General features: G+C 51.5%; 4 protein-coding genes across 6 annotated transcripts; 2 read left to right on the plus strand and 2 right to left on the minus strand.

Moving 5' to 3' along the window:
* Positions 1 to 830: 830 nt before the first annotated feature.
* On the plus strand, positions 831 to 3821 carry Tipe2 (TNF alpha induced protein 8 like 2). 2 transcript variants are annotated; one of them, XM_048427854.3, is made up of 2 exons: positions 831 to 918; positions 2761 to 3821. In XM_048427854.3, the coding sequence occupies exon 2, from the start codon at positions 2810 to 2812 to the stop codon at positions 3362 to 3364; it is 555 nt and encodes a 184-aa protein (XP_048283811.1). In that variant the 5' UTR covers positions 831 to 918; positions 2761 to 2809; the 3' UTR covers positions 3365 to 3821. The 2 variants fall into 2 exon arrangements, with proteins under 2 accessions (XP_048283811.1, XP_085534153.1); XM_085678027.2 differs by lacking the exon at positions 831 to 918 and adding an exon at positions 1698 to 1841.
* A 2-nt stretch (positions 3822 to 3823) lies between these two features.
* Positions 3824 to 9493, minus strand: Lysmd1 (LysM domain containing 1). The gene is made up of 3 exons (XM_048427853.3): positions 8653 to 9493; positions 5347 to 5708; positions 3824 to 4982 (listed from the first exon to the last, which is right to left on the minus strand). The coding sequence occupies exons 1-3, from the start codon at positions 8830 to 8832 to the stop codon at positions 4844 to 4846; spliced, it is 681 nt and encodes a 226-aa protein (XP_048283810.2). The 5' UTR covers positions 8833 to 9493; the 3' UTR covers positions 3824 to 4843.
* A 131-nt stretch (positions 9494 to 9624) lies between these two features.
* Positions 9625 to 13384, plus strand: Scnm1 (sodium channel modifier 1). Of its 2 annotated transcripts, none has more exons than XM_048427850.3 (7): positions 9625 to 9813; positions 10211 to 10281; positions 10533 to 10621; positions 10724 to 10818; positions 10927 to 11045; positions 11439 to 11618; positions 12441 to 13384. In XM_048427850.3, the coding sequence occupies exons 1-7, from the start codon at positions 9763 to 9765 to the stop codon at positions 12538 to 12540; spliced, it is 705 nt and encodes a 234-aa protein (XP_048283807.1). In that variant the 5' UTR covers positions 9625 to 9762; the 3' UTR covers positions 12541 to 13384. The 2 variants fall into 2 exon arrangements, with proteins under 2 accessions (XP_048283807.1, XP_048283808.1); XM_048427851.3 differs by having other exon boundaries at positions 10927 to 11015.
* Tmod4 (tropomodulin 4) lies at positions 13081 to 17187 on the minus strand. Its single transcript, XM_048427856.2, has 8 exons — positions 16388 to 17187; positions 15996 to 16152; positions 15438 to 15554; positions 14848 to 14937; positions 14561 to 14691; positions 14372 to 14479; positions 13896 to 14039; positions 13081 to 13714 (listed from the first exon to the last, which is right to left on the minus strand). The coding sequence occupies exons 1-8, from the start codon at positions 16508 to 16510 to the stop codon at positions 13562 to 13564; spliced, it is 1023 nt and encodes a 340-aa protein (XP_048283813.1). The 5' UTR covers positions 16511 to 17187; the 3' UTR covers positions 13081 to 13561.
* Between the last annotated feature and the right edge of the window lie 943 nt (positions 17188 to 18130).

Raw genomic sequence — 18130 nt, forward strand, 5'->3', positions numbered from 1 at the left:
ACACTGTCAGAAGAGAGCACTGGGTCCCTGGAGCTGGAGGTATGGGTGGATTTCACTTTGCAGCCCTGGAGTTCACTCTGTAGACCAGGCTGGCCTCGAACTCAGCGATCCCCCTGCCTCTGCCTCCTGAGTGCTGGGATTAAAGGCGTGAGTCACCACTGCCTGGCAAAACAGAGTTTATTTATGTAGCTTTGGCTGTCCTAGAACTATGGCTATCCTAGAACTACCTCTTGTAGACCAGGCTGGCCTCGAATTCACAGAGATTTCCCCGGCCTTTGCTTCCTGAGGGTTGGGATTAAAGGTGTGCACCACCACCGCCTGGCCCACTGCTAGACTCTCAATGGCAAAGACTTTTGCCTCACTGGCGCCCTCGTTTCCTAGGGTCTCTAAGGGCTGCTAAGGCGTTGTACTTGATCCACTAGTGTTTCAGTTTGATACTGACACCTGCTGGTCACATATGGCTCAGCAGCCTTAACCCTGGCACCTGCTTCCTGCCTGTACTGGAGGCCAGGACAGGCTGTGCCAATCTTACCTGCCCGAGCCTGAAGATACTAGTGATAACGCTGTTCTCCCGCACCACTCGATGACCACATTAAAAATCCGGACTCTGCATCGTTCTCAGTACCACAAGAATATTAGGCAGCAAGAAAGAAGCAGTTGAGGCGGAGGGTGTGCAATCGGCCCTTTCCACCTCAGAGTCCGTGCTTCCTACAGAATTCCATTCCTTCTGACCTTTGTCTTATTTCTAGGTTGCTCTCGGGACACGGGCCTTCTTGATGACAGTGATGATGAACCGGAGGTTGAGAGTAGGTGGGCGGGGCTTGGGGTGGGGCTAGACCAAAGGGCCTCTTAGGAGCTTCTCCATTCTGTTAGCTCTCAGCAACAGCGGAGGCGAGACTGGCACCCAGCACCCAGCAGGTGAGAGGGTGGCTGTGAGAGAAGGGCAGGTTTGGGGGTGGCAGTGTGAGATACTTCTACCCATTTACCCTGACCTTCCTTTCTGTATTGGGGAATCCTCGAGTCCCCACGAGAACCACTGTAGCGGATGGGGCAAGGCATATCTGGAAGAGAGACCTGGCTTGGGATGAGGGCTGAGTGCAGGCTGAGGGAATGGAGGTGCACAGTGGGGCAAGACGGAGGTTTAGAGACGTAAAGTCTCTTTGGGCATGGAAGGTCAGTGGCACAAAGCGAAAGCTTAGCTAGGCTCGAGGGTCACGGGGATGACACAGAGGCTAGAAAGAGAAGGCCAGAGACGAGAGACCTTGAGGGGACGGGGGATCTAACTGAAGATGGCATAGGGGCAATGGGGGGCCAGGAAGGCAGGAAGGCTCATATGGAGCAATCACCCCCACTGTGGAGGGCAGCCCTACCAAGCCCAGGGCAAGCCAGGAACAAATCAAGGCTCCAGGTTCCCGGTGGAGTGGTTCAGCTGGGGGAGAAAGCCCCCTGGCTAGTCTCCCTCTGCCTCTTCAGACTCCCATTTTCATTTGGGGGAGAGGGTGAGGTTGCTCCTCATTGCGGTCACAGCCACATCCTGCAGAGCAGGGGAGGGGGAAGTAAGAAGCAAAACAAGCAGAAGCACAGTGGAGGACCATGGCCTCGCCTTAGGCACCGGCTCCACCACCAGGAGGGCCTCAGCTCCAACCCCACCGCTGCCGCCCAGCCTTCCTCAGTGGGCTGACACCTCATTGGTACCACTCCTTGACAGAAGGGGCTTTGGGGGGATTATTTAACTTGTAGCCTATTTTTTTTACAATTTTTTTATTTTAAATTATGTATATGAGTTTGGCTGTGGAGGTCAAAGGTGTTGGATCCCCCTGAGGCTGGAGTTATGGGCAATGGTGAGTCGCCTCTGAGTGTGTGGGTCAAGGCACCTCTCCCACTCCTTGAAGCCGGTTTCATCATTCACTAGGACAAGTAGCTTAGTTCTTGTAGCCTTGCCAGGTGGTGGTGGCGGTGCATGCCTCTAATCCCAGCACTTGGGAGGCAGAGGCAGGCCTGCTCTACAGAGCAAGTTCAAGTTCCAGGACAGGCTGGACTGACTATACAGAGAAACCCTGTCTCAAACAAACAAACAAACAAGAAGTTCTCTTAGCCTGGAGACTGGAAAACCGAGACAGTTCATATTAAGCACTTGCACACAGTAGGCCTCTGAAAATGCCAAGTGCTTCCCGCCCCCTCCCGACAGGATTTCTCTGTTTAACAGATCTGGTTGTCCCGGAACTCACTCTGTAGACCAGCCTGGGCTTGAACTCACAGAGATCTGCCTGCCTCTGCTTCCCAGGCGCTGGGACTAAAAGTGTGCGCCGCCACCACCTGGCACCAAGAGTTCTTATTAGGATTCTAGAGGCCCGTATATTCCCACTTCTTTTAAGGTTCTATGGTACCCTACCGACATGGGCTTTTTTGATTTGAAGCCTGGAGACACGAGGGTAGTGCCTGTGTTTCTTGATGCAGGATACACACAGTTAGCATCCGAAACTGGTATCTGTTCAAATTCCCTGCCAAATGGGCACTAGGCTCTCTCTCCATCGTGGCAGTAGTTTCCTGCTCTACGAACCCAGTTATCCCCACGCCCCTCCAGCCGAGGCTCTCCCTGCTCCTCTGTGCTGTTTTGGAGAGGCACAAGTCTAAGTTTACAGAAATAAAGGAAAAAGCAGAAGCAAGGCTAACAGGATGGAGGGGCCCCAGGGGAGAAGGAGGACAAAGCAGCCAAAACAAAGAAAATGGGGAAAAGCCATTTCTTTCTCTTTCTCTAAGGACGCCTGTGGCCTCTGCTACTGACTGACCACATACCCACCCTGGTACCATGGAGTCCTTCAGCTCAAAGAGTCTGGCACTACAAGCAGAGAAGAAGCTGCTGAGTAAAATGGCTGGTCGGTCCGTGGCTCATCTCTTTATCGACGAGACCAGCAGCGAGGTGTTAGATGAGCTTTACCGCGTGTCCAAAGAGTACACGCACAGCCGGCCCAAGGCACAGCGGGTGCTCAAAGACCTCATCAAGGTGGCTGTCAAGGTGGCCGTGCTGCACCGCAGTGGCTGCTTTGGCCCTGGGGAGCTGGCTCTGGCTACACGCTTTCGCCAGAAGCTGCGGCAGGGCGCCATGACCGCGCTCAGCTTTGGTGAGGTGGACTTCACCTTCGAGGCCGCTGTGCTAGCGGGCCTGCTCAGCGAGTGCCGGGACATTCTGTTGGAGCTGGTGGAGCACCACCTCACCCCCAAGTCACATGACCGCATCAGGCACGTGTTTGATCACTACTCTGACCCTGACCTGCTGGCAGCCCTCTACGGGCCTGACTTCACTCAGCACCTGGGCAAGATCTGTGACGGGCTCCGGAAGCTGCTGGATGAGGGGAAGCTCTGAGGCCCCAGAGCCCAGCACACTGGACTTTGGCAAAAAATGACTGACCGGGCTTTCTAACCCCGCTCAAGTGCTTTTCAATCCCCTGGCTTCATTCTCCCCCAAGGCTGTTGTTGACGCCCCGGCCGCTCCCACCCCCCAACTGCTGGCAGAGCACAGCAATGGGCCAACTGGGGCGGCTCTCCCATCCCGTGCCAGCAAAGGAAACAGCTGATTGAGGAAGATGAAGTGAAACTCGGGTCTGCTTCTCCCAGGAGAACTGCCCAAAACGGGATCCTCCTCTTCCACGAACCCAAGGAAGGGGGCACGGAAGGCCAGAAGCAGGAAGGTGGCTGTCAGAGGCCTCTAGACCTCCTAGAGCTGGAGGAGCCCTTGGACACATACCAGAGGCTGGGTTCCAAAGTCTCTAGAAGGAGTTGGGGGAGGGGAGGCACAGGGGAAATAAAACCACTAAAACACGCGCAGGAGTCACTGTTTAATCTCTCTAGCTCCATACTCAGGCTGGACAGAGGCGAGGACTAGAAACGCCACTCATCTCGCCGGTTCCCACTTGCGAACAGAAGCCAGGCAGGTACTACTGAGCTGCCATGCCTATTCTTCAGCTTAAGGGACAAAAGACACACTGTACTGCAGATCGGGGCTACCGATTACAAATAGATACGAAGTGAGGAACACAGGCAGGTTGGGGTGCGCTCTGCAACTGCCTCCTGAACCCCAAGGCCTCCTCTTCCACCCCTTAGCCAAGCAGAAGAGGGGAGAAGGTGAAGGGGCAGACTGGGAGGCTGTCAGTACCCCACTCCACTGCTTCCTCTCAGAGCCAAGAACTGTCAGGAGTTAGAGGGAACTGCTCACTTAGGACTCAGCCCAGCCAGTCCACCAGTCTCTGTGGTGAGTGTCACTGACTCTCCTCAGTAGCATGCTCGCTAGGAAGGCAGGAGGCTGGAGGCCGGAGGCCGAAGGCGGGAAAGGTAAGCAGCCAACTGCCCCCTCCCACTCTGGCTTTCCCTCTCTTCAGTGATACAGAAATCACATTATTTCAGTTAAGAGGAGGAAGGAGTTAGATATAGCAAATAAATATTACTTCAATGTAGCACCAAATAAATTAGGTAACGTCATTAAAGATGGGGGTGGGGATCCTCTGCTTCCCTGCTCTAATCCGGGAAACGGTGGAAGGGACTGTAAGGCTGTAAAGGAGCCTTTGAATCTAAAGCACAACGATAGATTCAGCCCAAGAACTGGGAAGAGTTCAGTTTCCATTCCCAACTCTTGGCAAAAAGTGTCCCCAGCTGAGGAAATCTTGACAAACAGCTGGGCAAGATGGCCGGAGAGGAATGAGGCAGGCTGGGAAGCTGGGCTTTTGAGCCTCACCTCAGACTCCTGCCCCTCAGCTTCTCGCAGCAGTCCGGGGACATCAGAGTTTGAAGATCTCATCTTCCCGATTCCGCAGTGTTTGGGTCCGGGAGGTCCGGGTCAGCGGTACCGTCAGAGTTTGAAGATCTCATCCTCCTGATCCCGCAGTGTTTGGGTCCGAGAGGTCCGGGTCAGCGGTACCGGACCGAGCACTGCTCGCTGCTGCGTCCTAGGGGAGCGGAGGTGGAGCCCTGCGCCCTCCTCGGGGACCCTGCAAGTGAGGAAAGAGCAACAGAGTGAGGGAGAACCTGAGAATGGAGCCAGTGCAAGGTGTGTTGGGGGGGGGCTGCCTTCCTTTGCTTCATGAGGTGGACGGAGTCTCAATGTCACCTGGAAAACCGCTTGTCCTCACACTGCTGCACAGTTCTTACCTTAGGGAGAACTGTGAGAACACAGACGCCACAGAACCTATTTCCCACTGCCTCATCCCCTTCCAGTTGCCACCAGCTTTGTTCACGGCCTTGGAACCATATGGGGAAAGGATATCCTGATCCAGGTCATTCTGCTACTAGTTTGTGGTTCGCTAAAAGAGAGGGGTTTGTGCAGGGTCTTCGAGGGGCCAGCTGGAGACTCACCCACTTTCCCCTTTCCTCAGCTTCTGGGCAGCAGCCTTCTTTGATAGACTGATCTGTGAATCGAGCTTCTTAAGGAAATCAGAGGCAGAAAGGTCATGGATGGGTGTGGAGGTTTCCTGGTGCTGTGGGAGGGCTTCGCCATTGGCCGGGCCTGAACCTGACTCTTGATTCTTCCTCTTCCCTGAATGTGAACCAGGGCCATCCTTCTTGGGTCGTACCTCCTCCTCTCCATCATTTTCCTCCTCAGAATCTAAACCATTAAATAGGTCTCTGGGCTCTGTCAGGATGGGGATGTAGAGAGTTTTCTTCAGGAAGATGGAGTCATTAGTATAAAGGCGGTTTGTACGCTTAATCTGTTCCATCTTTAAAAAAAAAAAAAACAAACACCCAAAATGAATGACTGACAGTAAAATCTACCAATCTTATATAGCATCTCAAACTTTTTGTCTTCTTTGTTACTATGTAGGCCAAGCTAATCTCAAAACAAGCCTGGCTCAGGATCTCAGACTTTTATCCTTGGTATGTGTAGTGGGAAGGCTGCTGCACTGTTTCATGACTGTTCACCAACTGGGCCATCTTCCCAAGCCACCAACGCAAACATTTTAAGTCATTGTACAAGTCTTTGACTCCGTAACACACCAGTTCAAAGCCTGCGATCCCAGCTCTCTAGAGGCAGCCAAGAAGACCTTGACATTTCGGTTATGGGAGTCTGAAGCTAGCTTGAGTTCCCAGGAACTTTGTCTCAAAAGAAACAGAACAAGTTACTAGTATTTAAAGCTAACAATTAAATAATTAATAACAATAAATTAATTATTAATAATTAAAGCTGAGGGGTTGGAGAGATGGTTTTAATAGTTAAAAGCACTGGCTGCTCTTGCAGAGGGGGATCAATTCCCAACACTCACACAGTGGTTCACAACCATTCGTAACTCTAGTTCTTGGTGATCCAATACCCTTTTCTGACTTTGGTGGGCACCAGGCACCCCCATGGCACACAGATACACATACGAGCAAAACACTAAAAATAAACTTAAAATAAAATAATAAAGCTGAGCTAGGTATGGTAGAGTACCTTTCTTTTTCCTGGTTTTTTTTGAGACAGGGTTTCTCTGTGTAGCCCTGGCTGTTCTAGAACTTGCTATATAGACCAGACTGGCCTCAAACTCAGAGATCCCCCTGCCTCTGCCTTCTGAATGCTGGGCTCAAAGGTGTGTGCCATCACCGCTTGGTGACAGTACACATCTTTAATCTCAATACTAGGAAAGCAGAGGCAGGGGGATTTCTGAGTGTGAAGACAATCAAGCTACATAATGAAACCTGGTTAGCAATAAAATAAATAAATCTGGATGGGGCTATGTGGCTCCATGGTACAGTGTTGCCTAGCATGTGCAGAGCCCTAGGCTGGACCCCTAGCAGACCTCCAACAATTAATAAATAAACAAAACTCTCACACACGTTCTCATAGTCCGGCCCACCAGCACCACACTTACTATCTCTCATCTGGGCTAACTGTTCAGTTTAATTGCTCTTCCGCTTTCCTGTCCACATATTTTTTCCTTGCCATCTAGAAAAATGATCTGATTAACCCTCTAGCTGGCTCAGCAACTTCTATGGCTCCTCATGGGCGAAACAACAAAATCCTAGAGGGGATGCAAGGCCTTTCTCTAGCTAGCCCCACAGGACGTGTCTAGCTTTGGCTCTCATCTGCATCCTACCACTCAGCTACACCTTCAAATCACCAGTTCCCTTGGTCTTGTTATATGTGGACCTGGCCTGGAACTCTGAGTCCGTCTGCCTAGGCATCCTGACGGCTGTCAGGCTGTGTCACCAAGCCTGGCTTTCAGGCAGCTTTTCTTTTTCCTTCCAGACAGGGTTTCTCAGTGTAGTCTTGGCTGTTCCAAAACTCACTCTGTAGACCAGGCTGGCCTCAAACCCACAGAGATCCGCCTGCCTCTGCCTCCTGAGTGCTGGGACTGAAGGCGTGCGCCACCATGCGAGGCAGCTTCCAGACAGCTGTTAAACTTCCATGTAATTGAGACTAGGCCAGAATTTAGAGACGCAAGGTTGAAAGGAAACTATTTCTGCTCTTAAAGAGCTTGTGGAAGACAAAGACATAAATATCTGGGTTAAACAGACCTGTAGAAGGGAACACAGAGGGCAAGGTTTCTAAGTCTTCAAGGCCCATAGTGAGGGTACTCAGAAAACCTACGCCACAGTGTTTATCGCTCACACCCACCTCAGCCCTCACGACACAGGAACACTGTGAGTTCCAGGCCAGCTTAGGCTACACAGTGACATAATGACTAGAAAATCCACTCTCCCCGCCAAACCTAATTCCACGTCAACTGATATCCACTCCTACTTCCACACAAAAACGAATAGTTCCTGGTTTCCCACTCCTCGTGACTATTCCTTATATAACCATTGCTTCGTCTCCGTTTCTCACAGAATTTACACACGAACGCATCAGTACACATTTATGTTTTATCTCCAGGAAGGGTTACTATAATGCTTTAAGTACAGCAGGCATGGGAATTTGTCTAAATTCAACATTTGTTTGTATGTGGTAAAACAGGATACAGAGGGGAAGGCTACAACTTTAACGTTTATGCCTATCAAACTCCTCCTAGGTGTGACCAGAAATACTCGATGAATGTAGCGGGTACTTGTTTTGTGCCTCATTGGAAAGAAAGCACAGCCTGGCGCGGAAAGAACTAGAACAGGCACTTCGGGAATTCTAACTCTTCCTGACTTGCTGTAAAGGTCTAGCCACCCCCAGTGTTTCTGCGTGACTAATGGTAAGGGCCTTAAGTCAGACAGACAGACCTATCTCAAACCTTCCTCTGACACTCAAGTTATTTGACCTTCATCAAACTGGTTACCAGGGCTGCAGAGATGGCTCAGAGGTTGAGAGCATTGGCTGCTCTTCCATAGGACTTGGCTTCAATTCCCAGCACCTACATGGCAGCTCACAGCTGTCTAACACCGGTTCCAGGGGACCTGAAACCCTCATACAACAGACATACTTGCAGGCTAACTGGTTATCAGTCTTAAGTCTCAAGTTGACAGGTCCACCCCCAACTTCACCCCCGAGGCCAACCCAATCCACAGGAGCCGCTCCTCCCACTGGGAGAGTAGGGCGGATGTGATGTGTCCCAACTAGACAGTACTACACTGAGATGTGAAAACAAGTAACAAAGGCAAAGCAGACCACAATATAATTAATATAACGTCAGGGCAGACTGCTTAGCGGGCCACAACTCTTTCCTAAATGCTCATCACACCCCCAATCATTGGAAGACTCACCGTCACCCCATATTTGAGAGCTAGTCCAGCCAGGGTGTCTCCAGGCTCCAACTGATGCTCCAGACGTCTTTCCCTCACTGGGGAGCAGGACGATTGTACCAGGCTTCCATAAGAACGAGTACGGCTCCCTTGCAGCAGCCCTGATCCCCCGAGTGGGGGCTGTCTAGAGGGAGAAGCCATCTCCTCAGGATGCCAAGACCTACGGTCACAACTGAGGAAAGCCTGGCTGAGTGGCCAACAGTGAGAGTCGAACCCAAGGAATAGATATTCAGGGAATTCCTTTTCCGTTCTCTCGTCTCTCTTCAGTCTCCTCGCTCTCGAGAGACTACATCGGTCCTCCTCCTCGTTCTGCTGCTTACCGAGCGAGCTTGGGGTCACAGCCCGTATCCGAAGAAGGCTGCCAGACCGGTTACATCTCTCCTTCCTCAAGCCCCCTTACTCATAAACATCTTCCCTGAGTTGTCAGCCGCTGGCCCCCTCGACTTTCGACGCCCCCCTCTAACTCCTCGCAAGCCTGATCTCTGACCTCTGAACCCTAGACTCCCTCATCAACACTCTTCCCTCAGTGTGTCCCCACCTCCTGCAGCCAGGCCGCAGAGAGCGCCTCCATCCTCACGGCTCCAAATCAGGCCCACCCCAGGTGGGTTGTGGCTGCGGGCGACGAGCCTGAGGGCTGCGAGAGTGCGCCGTGCACAGTCCACTGAGACTGCCGAAGCCTCACTCCACATCGGGGTGTCCCACCCCGAAACACCGGCTCCGCATTCAGGCTCCTGGTCTCCAAACACCTGGATCCTTAGAGATGTGCGGGCCTGTATTCAGGTGAACGGTAAGCTCTTCGAAAAATAGAAAAAAATAATAACTAAAAGACTTCATTTCCCAAGAGGCAAAGCGTCCTCAGGGCGTCAGAGGAAATGCAGGCCCCCTCAGGGCGCTGGAGGCGGGTCTTCCGGCTCGCGCGGTGCATGCGTGGAAATGCATCCTCGGAAGTACAGGCTCAACCTGAAAAAGACAGGAAGCAGAGAAAGCGATAACCTACTCTTCCTACGGTGGCCTGAAGGAGAAGCGAAGTCGGCGTAGAAGAATTTGTTATTTCTGGGACTCACAGTTGCGATGTCTTTCAAGAGAGAAGGGGACGACTGGAGTCAGCTCAATGTGCTAAAAGTAAGAAGCCCTAGTGTGAGTCAGACCACGGTCAATGGTGGCGCACGCCTTTAATCCCAGCATTTGGGAAGCAAAAGCAGAGTTTGAGGTTCGAGGCAAGCCTATTCTACACAACTAGTTCTACGACAGCCAAGGCCCTATTCCACACAACTAGTTCTACGACAGCCAAGGCTACCCAAAGAAATCCTGTCGCGAAAAACCAAAAAGAGAGGGAGGGAGAAAGAAAGAGAGACTGAAAGACTGCTCAGTTTAAGCTGCATTGTTAGGGGACCAGAACTGAGTGATGCCTTCTTCTTACCCTATGGTCTGCATGGCCCCGTTCCATTTGACTCTTTATCCATTTTCTTTCCCTTTCACCCGTCCCACTTCCTCATTTCTCCTGTCCTGCTCTCTGCAGAAACGACGAGTTGGAGACTTATTGGCCAGTTACATCCCAGAGGATGAGGCGCTGATGCTGCGGGATGGACGGTGAGCGTGAAGAGTGGATCAAGCCTGGGGTTTTGCGATCAGAGGCTCAACAAACTTTTGTTACTGAGTAGTTCAGGAGTATGGTAGGATTCTTTGGTGGGAAGTGACGATTGGAAGAGGTGGCGAGCAGGAGACCTGGGTGTTGGTGGAGTGCTTTGACAGGCGTAGCCTCTGCCCCAGCAGGAACAGCCCCACCACCTGCTCTGGAACTCACACGGGTTTATCATTCACTTCGCTTCTCCTTTCTGTAGCTTTGCGTGTGCCATCTGCCCCCATCGCCCAGTACTGGACACCCTGGCCATGCTGACTGCCCACCGTGCAGGCAAGAAGCATCTGTCCAGTAAGTATAGGGGAAGGAGGGGAGGGAAGACTGGTGGAGAATAAACTCTTGATGTTTAGCAAACCCCCTGCTGTTGTGCTTTGCATCCCCTTTGCTTTTCAGGTCTGAAACTCTTCTATGGCAAAAAGCAGGCAGGCAAGGAAACAGGGCAAAATCCAAGACAGCAGAATGACCTGAAGACAGAAAACAAAGCTGAGGTATGAGAGCGGGTCAGGTCAGGTGTTCAGGCAGGACTACTGCATGCAGCAGGTCTGAAGGGACCTTTGCTCTCGCAGTTCTGATCTGTCCCTTTCCTCCATAAACAGGCGCCTTTGCTAACCCAGACTCGACTGATCACGCAGAGTGCTCTGCACAGAGCTCCCCACTATAACAGCTGCTGCCGGAGGAAACACAGGTCTGGACTTGGAAACCCGAGTGGGAAAAGGTAGAAGGAAGTAGATGGCTCTAAAGTTATTGCTCTCCAAAGTGTATTCTGAGCAATGCTAATATTGTATTGTGGAGCTGTTTAAAGAAAAATGATAGTTTATGACTTTTAAGATAAATTTTAGAAAGTGGAGACTATTAACATTGAGCTGGGCAGTGGTGGCACACACCTTTAATCCCAGCACTCGGGAGGCAGAGGCAAGTGGATCTCTGTGAGTTCAAGGCCAGCCTGGTCTACAGAGTGAATTCCATGTCAGCCCTGGGTGCATAGTGAGACCCTGTCCCGTCTCAGTCCAGGAGCTCAGCTCAGGAAGCACTGCTGAGGGCTTGGGAGGCATGGCGAGCTGCTGCTTTCCTTCAGTGCTTTGCAAGGCTTGGGTTCTTCTCTACACAGACCGGAAGCCCCTGCTCCCTCTGTCTCCAGTTCTCCTTTGCCAGCCCCAGAGGTTGGACTCCAGAGTGCAAAGATCAGTAGGGAACCCGAGCCTAAGGCAGGATCACATGCCAAAGAGTCATCTGCTCCCATGAGCCCCACAAAACGACGAATCCTGAACCATTACCTTACCCTCCGAAGGTTAGTCTACCAATCACGATCTTCGGGTTTCCTTCATTTTTCCCTGACACGCCCTTTTCAAACCAATCCAGCTGCTTTTTTTTTTAATCACCAGTAACTTTTTATTTAAATTACATTTATTTATTTATGTTGGGGTACACTTGTGTAAGTCAGAGGGCAACTTATAGGGGTTGGTCCTTTCATTCTACCCTGTGGGTCCTGGGGTTAGAAATCAGCACCATGAACCTTATTCATAAAACTCTTCCCTGCTGGGCAGTGGTGACACACACCTTTAATCCCAGCACTTGGGAGGCAGAATGATGTAGGATTCTCCTCTGTATGCTGTGAATATGTTTGATTACCATTGGTTAATGAATAAAGCTGTTTCGGTCAGTGGCTTAGCAGAGCAAAGCCAGGTGCGAAATCTGAACAGAGAGAGTGAGAGAGAGAGTATGCAGAGTCAGGAAGACACCATGTAACTGCTGAAGGAGAAAGATGCCTACCGCCTACCAGTAGTCCACAGCCTTGTGATATATAGATTGATAGAAATGGGTCAATTTAAGATGTAAGAGCTAGCTAGAAATACACCTGAGACATTGGCTACACAGTGCTGTAATTAATATAGTTTCTTTGTGATTATTCGGGTCTGGGTGGCCAAGAAACGAATGAGCAGTCTCTGCCTACAGAGGCAGGTGAATCTCTGAGTTCGAGGCCAGCCTGGCCTACAGAAGCGAGTGAGTGCCAGGACAGACTCCAAAGCTACACTGAGAAACCCTGTCTTGAAAAACAAACAAACAAAAAGACCTCTTTTTTGACCCATTGTCTTTTCTCTGATGTTTCCAGCTCGGGATGGGTCCCAGATGGACAAGGCCGATGGATAAAAGATGAGAATGTTGAATTTGACTCGGATGAGGAAGAGCCCCCTGATCTCCCTGTGGACTAACAACCCCGCTCCCCATTTGTTCCACGATAAACTGTAGTGGGTCCTGGGAGCCCAATGGTCCTCGAGTCGGGTTCCTTGTTCGACCTTAGGATTTCAGATCTCCTGCAGTGTCCATGGCTCGCCACACTCTGACCCCTCCCCCACTCTCTACCAAAGCCTTGCCAAGCGTCAGCTGCATTCAGCCCGGTGCCCTATTAATAAGTCTGTCAGGAGGAGGTCCCTGCCCTTCGTGTAGTCTGACTCCCTCCCCACCTCCACCCTCAGTCCCTTTCCTTCAGCTCACATGTGGACGGCCAATGGGCACAGGGGCTCTGGCCACCTCTGTCTGCAGAGAGCACTGTGGCCAAGTGCCCTGTGAAGAGACTGAAGCCTTTGGCAGATTTATGGGGAACACAAGGGACAGAGCTCCCCCTCTTCCTAGTAACCTGAACCTCCCTGCCTGCTGATCCCCAGAGTATAAATAATCCCTTGATGAACTGGCAGTAACCCTTGAGGGGTAGCGCCAAGATTCCCACCCCAACCCAAGGAAGAAGACAGGCGGCGTGAACAAAAGGGATTTTATTTACAGGAAAGGGAAGAGAGATGAGGATTTATGTGTCCAGGGCTCTCATCTCTTGTTAGCAAAAGGAAGGGTGACGCTATCTCTTCTTTTGCTGGCGACCTGTAAAGGGAGAATGGTGAGCACAGCTTCATCTCTTGTTTTGGCAAGGGCGTGTTTCTCTTTCCCTTTCCTTAGACTTATAAACTGCTGCCCCAGGCCACCTGAGGGGCCTGTCCCATGTTAACAGCAAATCAAGAACACACACTGAGAAATAAAAGGACGTGTTTCTGGGCGGTACTGTCATGCCGAGCTCCCACCCACTTCTCTCCAGATGTGTGCTGGGGGAAGACGGACTTTGTATCTGTTTCCCGCTCATTCCTCTCCGCGTGTGTGCCAGCTACCCAAGCCTTCGTCACTAAGTCTGTTTTCGGGACCGCCCATCTCGGCACTTGCCCTCGTCTCTACACGGGGGCTCCACAGCTACTCACGCAGCTCATTGTTCCGGGTCATGGCCTGGGCCGCCCGAGCTCGTGGTCCTTGTTGTGTAAAGTGGTACCCGAAGCGCACAATAGAGGGACACTGCTCTAACACAGTGGCCATTTCCATCTCCACGGCATCACCAGGCCATTGGCGCTGAGGAGAGAGAGGCAAAAGCTATCAGATACCTATGGTTGTTCATCCCAGCCCACGGGCCTCCAGGAAGTTAAGAGTCTTGTTTCTCTGGAGGAGGTGAAGGGAGTGCTGGCCCCCTTGCTACCCAATAAGCTGCCCAGGGAGGAACTCAATGAATGACCCTGGGGAAAGGAATGCCGACCTGGTTATCTACACGGAGCTCGGTAAGAGTGGCATTCTCCCGAACAGCCTTCAGCACAGCCATGAGCCCTGTGCTGCTGATGAAGTTGGATTCAATGTTCAGGCTCTGGAGACTACGGTTCTCACGCAACATGTCAGCTACCGCCTAGGTGGTAGGGGCTTGTGTTAGGGTTGGGGACAGTTTCATAGGTGACTGAGGAGAGGCAGAAGGGGAGCAGGAGGGACACAGCCCTGAGGAGCCTGGGTTGGGAAGTTGGTGAAAGCATGAAGATTAAGATCACTGGCGGGATCGAGGCTACTAGAGGAGGTTGGAACTTCAGAGTTGTGAGCCAGAGAGGTAAGGGTACAGGATCTCTGAGGGCTGCCCTATAACTCATGATGGGAACAGCACCCCCTAGTGTGACCCAGAAAGACAGCCCTTGCCAGGAGTGCATGACAGGGTATGGGAAGAGGACCGGGGACAGCAGCCAGCCTTACATTGGCGATGGGGTCACCACTCTTTGTGGCCACCAGACTGAAGCTCCGGACATAGGTGTTCGTCTTCATTGCTTCGCATAACTCACTGAGCACGGGTATCGGGATGTCCTAAGGGACACAGGATGGGGACTAAAGATCCTCACGCCTCAACAGTATTCCTGCTACGATTTGGGGATGGGAGTCAAATACCTGTATGTTATTAAGGTTCACTTCCTCCAGCTCTTTGTCATTACTTCGTACTCTCTTTAGCATTTCCTCAATGTTTGTGGGATTTGGCGGTTCATCTGGTACTGGCTTATACTTGTCAGGCTGTACCACACCTGGTGGGGATAAGAGCAGAAAGGGAACCCCAACATATCCCTCACCACATCTCCCCATTGGCCCTCTAAACCTTCGTGCACCATGTCTCACACTGGAGCCTCCTCAGCCCCCGGAGCTCAAGGGGTCGGGATGGCATGCTCCCCCAGCACACTCACTGCTAATGCCTTCGGTGTTACAGATCTCCCCACTGCAGATGGCATCGTAGTATTGCTTGTTGCTCATCAGTGTGTACATGCCCAGGATGGCTGGTGAAGGTAAGCAGAGAGACATGGCAGTTAAGGTACCTGCCACAGGCCTGCCTCCTGCCTCTCTCCTAAAGCAGTTCTACAGCCTGACCGTCCACTCTTGGCGGAGTTTCTCACCCTCCCTCAGCTCCAGGAGTCTCTTCCATGCACCTGCCTTGGAGTGATTTCTAGAACCTGAGAGGGCCCAGGGAGTCCCTTGAGGAGCTGCTAGAGGGTGAGACCCATCTGCAGAGAAGATCCTCTGCTGCTTTCAGCCAGAAGAGTTCCACCCTCATCTGCCTTCACAACCTCTGGAAGGTTGCTCTTGGGATGTTAACTTATTAAATTAAAAAAAAAAAGAATGAACCAGTGTACAAGCAAACAAATAAAAGCTAAAAACCATTGCCTTAGGCTTTCTCGGATGTCCATGTTCTGGCTTGGGCCTTTCCCTCTAGTTCTATATCAAGATAAAGATGCCACAAGCCCTATCCTCCACCTTCCTCAACTTCCCAGCTGCCCACCTGCAATGTCACACATTTCAGCATCTGTAGCATGGGACAGTGCCTCCTCCAGCTCGGGCTCCAGCGTAATCTGTTCCTCTGCTGGGATTTCTCTCTTGGGCTGAATATAGGGTTTCCCTGATAGAAGGATGAAGGACAGTTCAGAAAGAGGTAATTTCTTCCAAGATGACAGCATCCACCTTCCTTTCCTTCTCCAGGTAGGGTCAGACTGAAGCCTGAATTCTCTACAAGCACAGGACCCTTGAGTCCTGTCCTCTCCACTCTCAGAAAAACTGAAGAGTATGTGCCAGTGAGGCAGTGTGTGTCCATAATCCCAGCATTTGGTAAGCTGGCTAGCAGGACTGGTAGCTTAGGGCCAACCTGTGCTACACAGTGAGATCCTACCTCAAAAAAAATATTGAAAATAATAACAAAAATAGAAGAGAACAAACTAACATGCAGGTGTCCAGCACCGGAGTCCCTGACAGATGGCTGCCAGAAGGGGGAGGGGAGCGAACGGAAAGGTGCGAGGGACAACCGTTTGCTTTCTGTAGGGCATAGATGTTAGGGTGCCCATACCCTTCTTCTCGCCAGTGAAGGGCACCAAGTCATCACGCTCCTTGACTTCTAGTGCCTGTTGCTCCAGGTACTGCAATAGGGCATCTCGGTCTAGTGGCCCTGTTGGACTCTTCTTTGTCTGGTCACGTTGTCTCAGTCCAGCTGGCAGGAGCATATTCTTAGGGATGAGTTTTGGGGAACAAATCAGGAGCTCTCCAGACATCTTTTCCCTGGCCCTTCTAGGATTCCAGGTCCTATTGGTAGCCCTGGTCTCAGCCACCACCCAGCATCCACTATCCTTCCCGCATGTGCGGGTGTCCTGACCCCTGTGCTGGTTCCCTGGTCTCACCCACCCAGCACCCACTATCCTTCTGCATGTGCGGGTGCCCTGACCCCTGTGCTGGTGCCCTTACCTCGGGGTCCATTTCTTGTAGCTCACAGTCCAGCTGTTCCAGCTCCTCGGGGCTCAGGGTCCTTAGGATCTCATCTTCATCTATGTCTCTGTATTTCTCCAACTCCTTCTGATATGATGACATGGTGGCCCCTACCCCCTCCCCACCGTGTGACACTCACAGCCTGGAGGGATATGGGAAAAGGTGTTGAACATGGACACTGAGGACACAGAAGTCCAGCCATGGTTAGAACACTGAACTAGACACCTTGGAGAGCAGGGTCTACTGGGGATGGAAAGATTAGACCGTCATTGTTACCGTTTCCTTCTGCACTTTGCAGCCATTCTGTCTGGGGAGTCTAAGCTCCAGGCCGGGTCTGTGCACCCACTGTGTGATGGGGAAATACTGGCAGCACCTTCCCCTACTTTACCCGACAGTGTCTCCTGCCCTGACACAGCTGCTGGAGGCCCTGCCAGCACAGCTGGCTGCATGCCCAGTTCCTACTGAAAGGTGGGAGGGGGTGACTGAGCTCCAGGGAAATTCCTCCTCTCTTCCCCAATACCCAGGCCTTTTTCAAGACTGGGTGAGTGAGGAAGAATGGCTGGGTTGGACTGGCGGCCTCGTATGCCATCCTCATTTCCTCCTTTATTGTAAAGGACCAAGATCTTACTTTTTATATTTGCTAAAATTCTAAATCGTGAGGGAAAGTAAGGCTTAGAAGCTGGGGCACTTCCAGATTGGGAGAAGGGCAAAATGGCCTCAGAAGGCATTCGGTTCCCATAATCTGTCACCAGAAAGGTGACACCAGAACTCTGGACAAAAAAAAAAAAAAAAAAAAAAAAAAAAAAAAAAAAAGCCTTCTAAATGGGGTGGTGGGATGAGGAAGCTTGCAGTCTTTTACAGTGTGAAAAACGCTCCCGAGCTCTACATACACATCATGCTTAACATGGAAGATGATCCTGAAAGGGAGACATTAACAACATAAGCCGTACAGAGTCAAGACAGGGAAGTGGCAGAAACACAGAGTGACAGAGGCAAGGACACACAGCTCACTTCTCCTAGGCACTCCTCCTATCACCCACCAGGCCCTCACCCACAAGACCCCTCTTTCCCACCCACCAGTTCTAATTGCCACCTCTCACCTCCCCTTGTCAGTTGGTCCGTCTGTTCTACTATGGCACCGTCCCGGTCAGCAGGAGGAGCCTGGTGCCGGGGGAGAGAGTGGGGGAACAGTGAGCTCAGCATTTTATTATTTTAGCTCTGGCCAGGTGGGGAGTGGTGGGAGATCACATATACACAGACCCCATACCTTGCCCAGCCCTGAGAGCCTCTAGTGGCCAGTACCAGCCATGACACCTTTCCCTACAAGCAGAGTCCTCCAGGGGAGAACCAGATGACTCCCACTGCGCTGAGCCTGCTCCGTTCAAAGCACTGAACATGAGGTGGTATGTCAGTGAAGCCAGACAGGGCCTCACACCCATATTCCCGCCACAGGGGAGGCCGAGGCAGGGCTGCTACAAGATGGAGAACAGCATGAACTATAGCAAAACTTTTTGTTTTGTTTTTTATTTTTTGAGACAGGGTTTCTCTGTGTTGCCCTGGCTGTCCTGGAACTTGTTCTGTAGACTAGGCTGGCCTCGAACTCACAGAGAGCCACTTGCCACTGCCTTCCAAATGCTGGAATTAAAGGCATTCGCTACTACTGCCTGACTAAAAAACATTTTTTTAAAGGGGTGTGGGAGCTAGAGATGGCCCAAGTGGTTA

This window comes from Myodes glareolus, chromosome 17 (assembly GCF_982192425.1).
Source record: "Myodes glareolus chromosome 17, mMyoGla1.1, whole genome shotgun sequence".
NCBI classification, from domain to species: Eukaryota; Metazoa; Chordata; class Mammalia; order Rodentia; family Cricetidae; genus Myodes; species Myodes glareolus.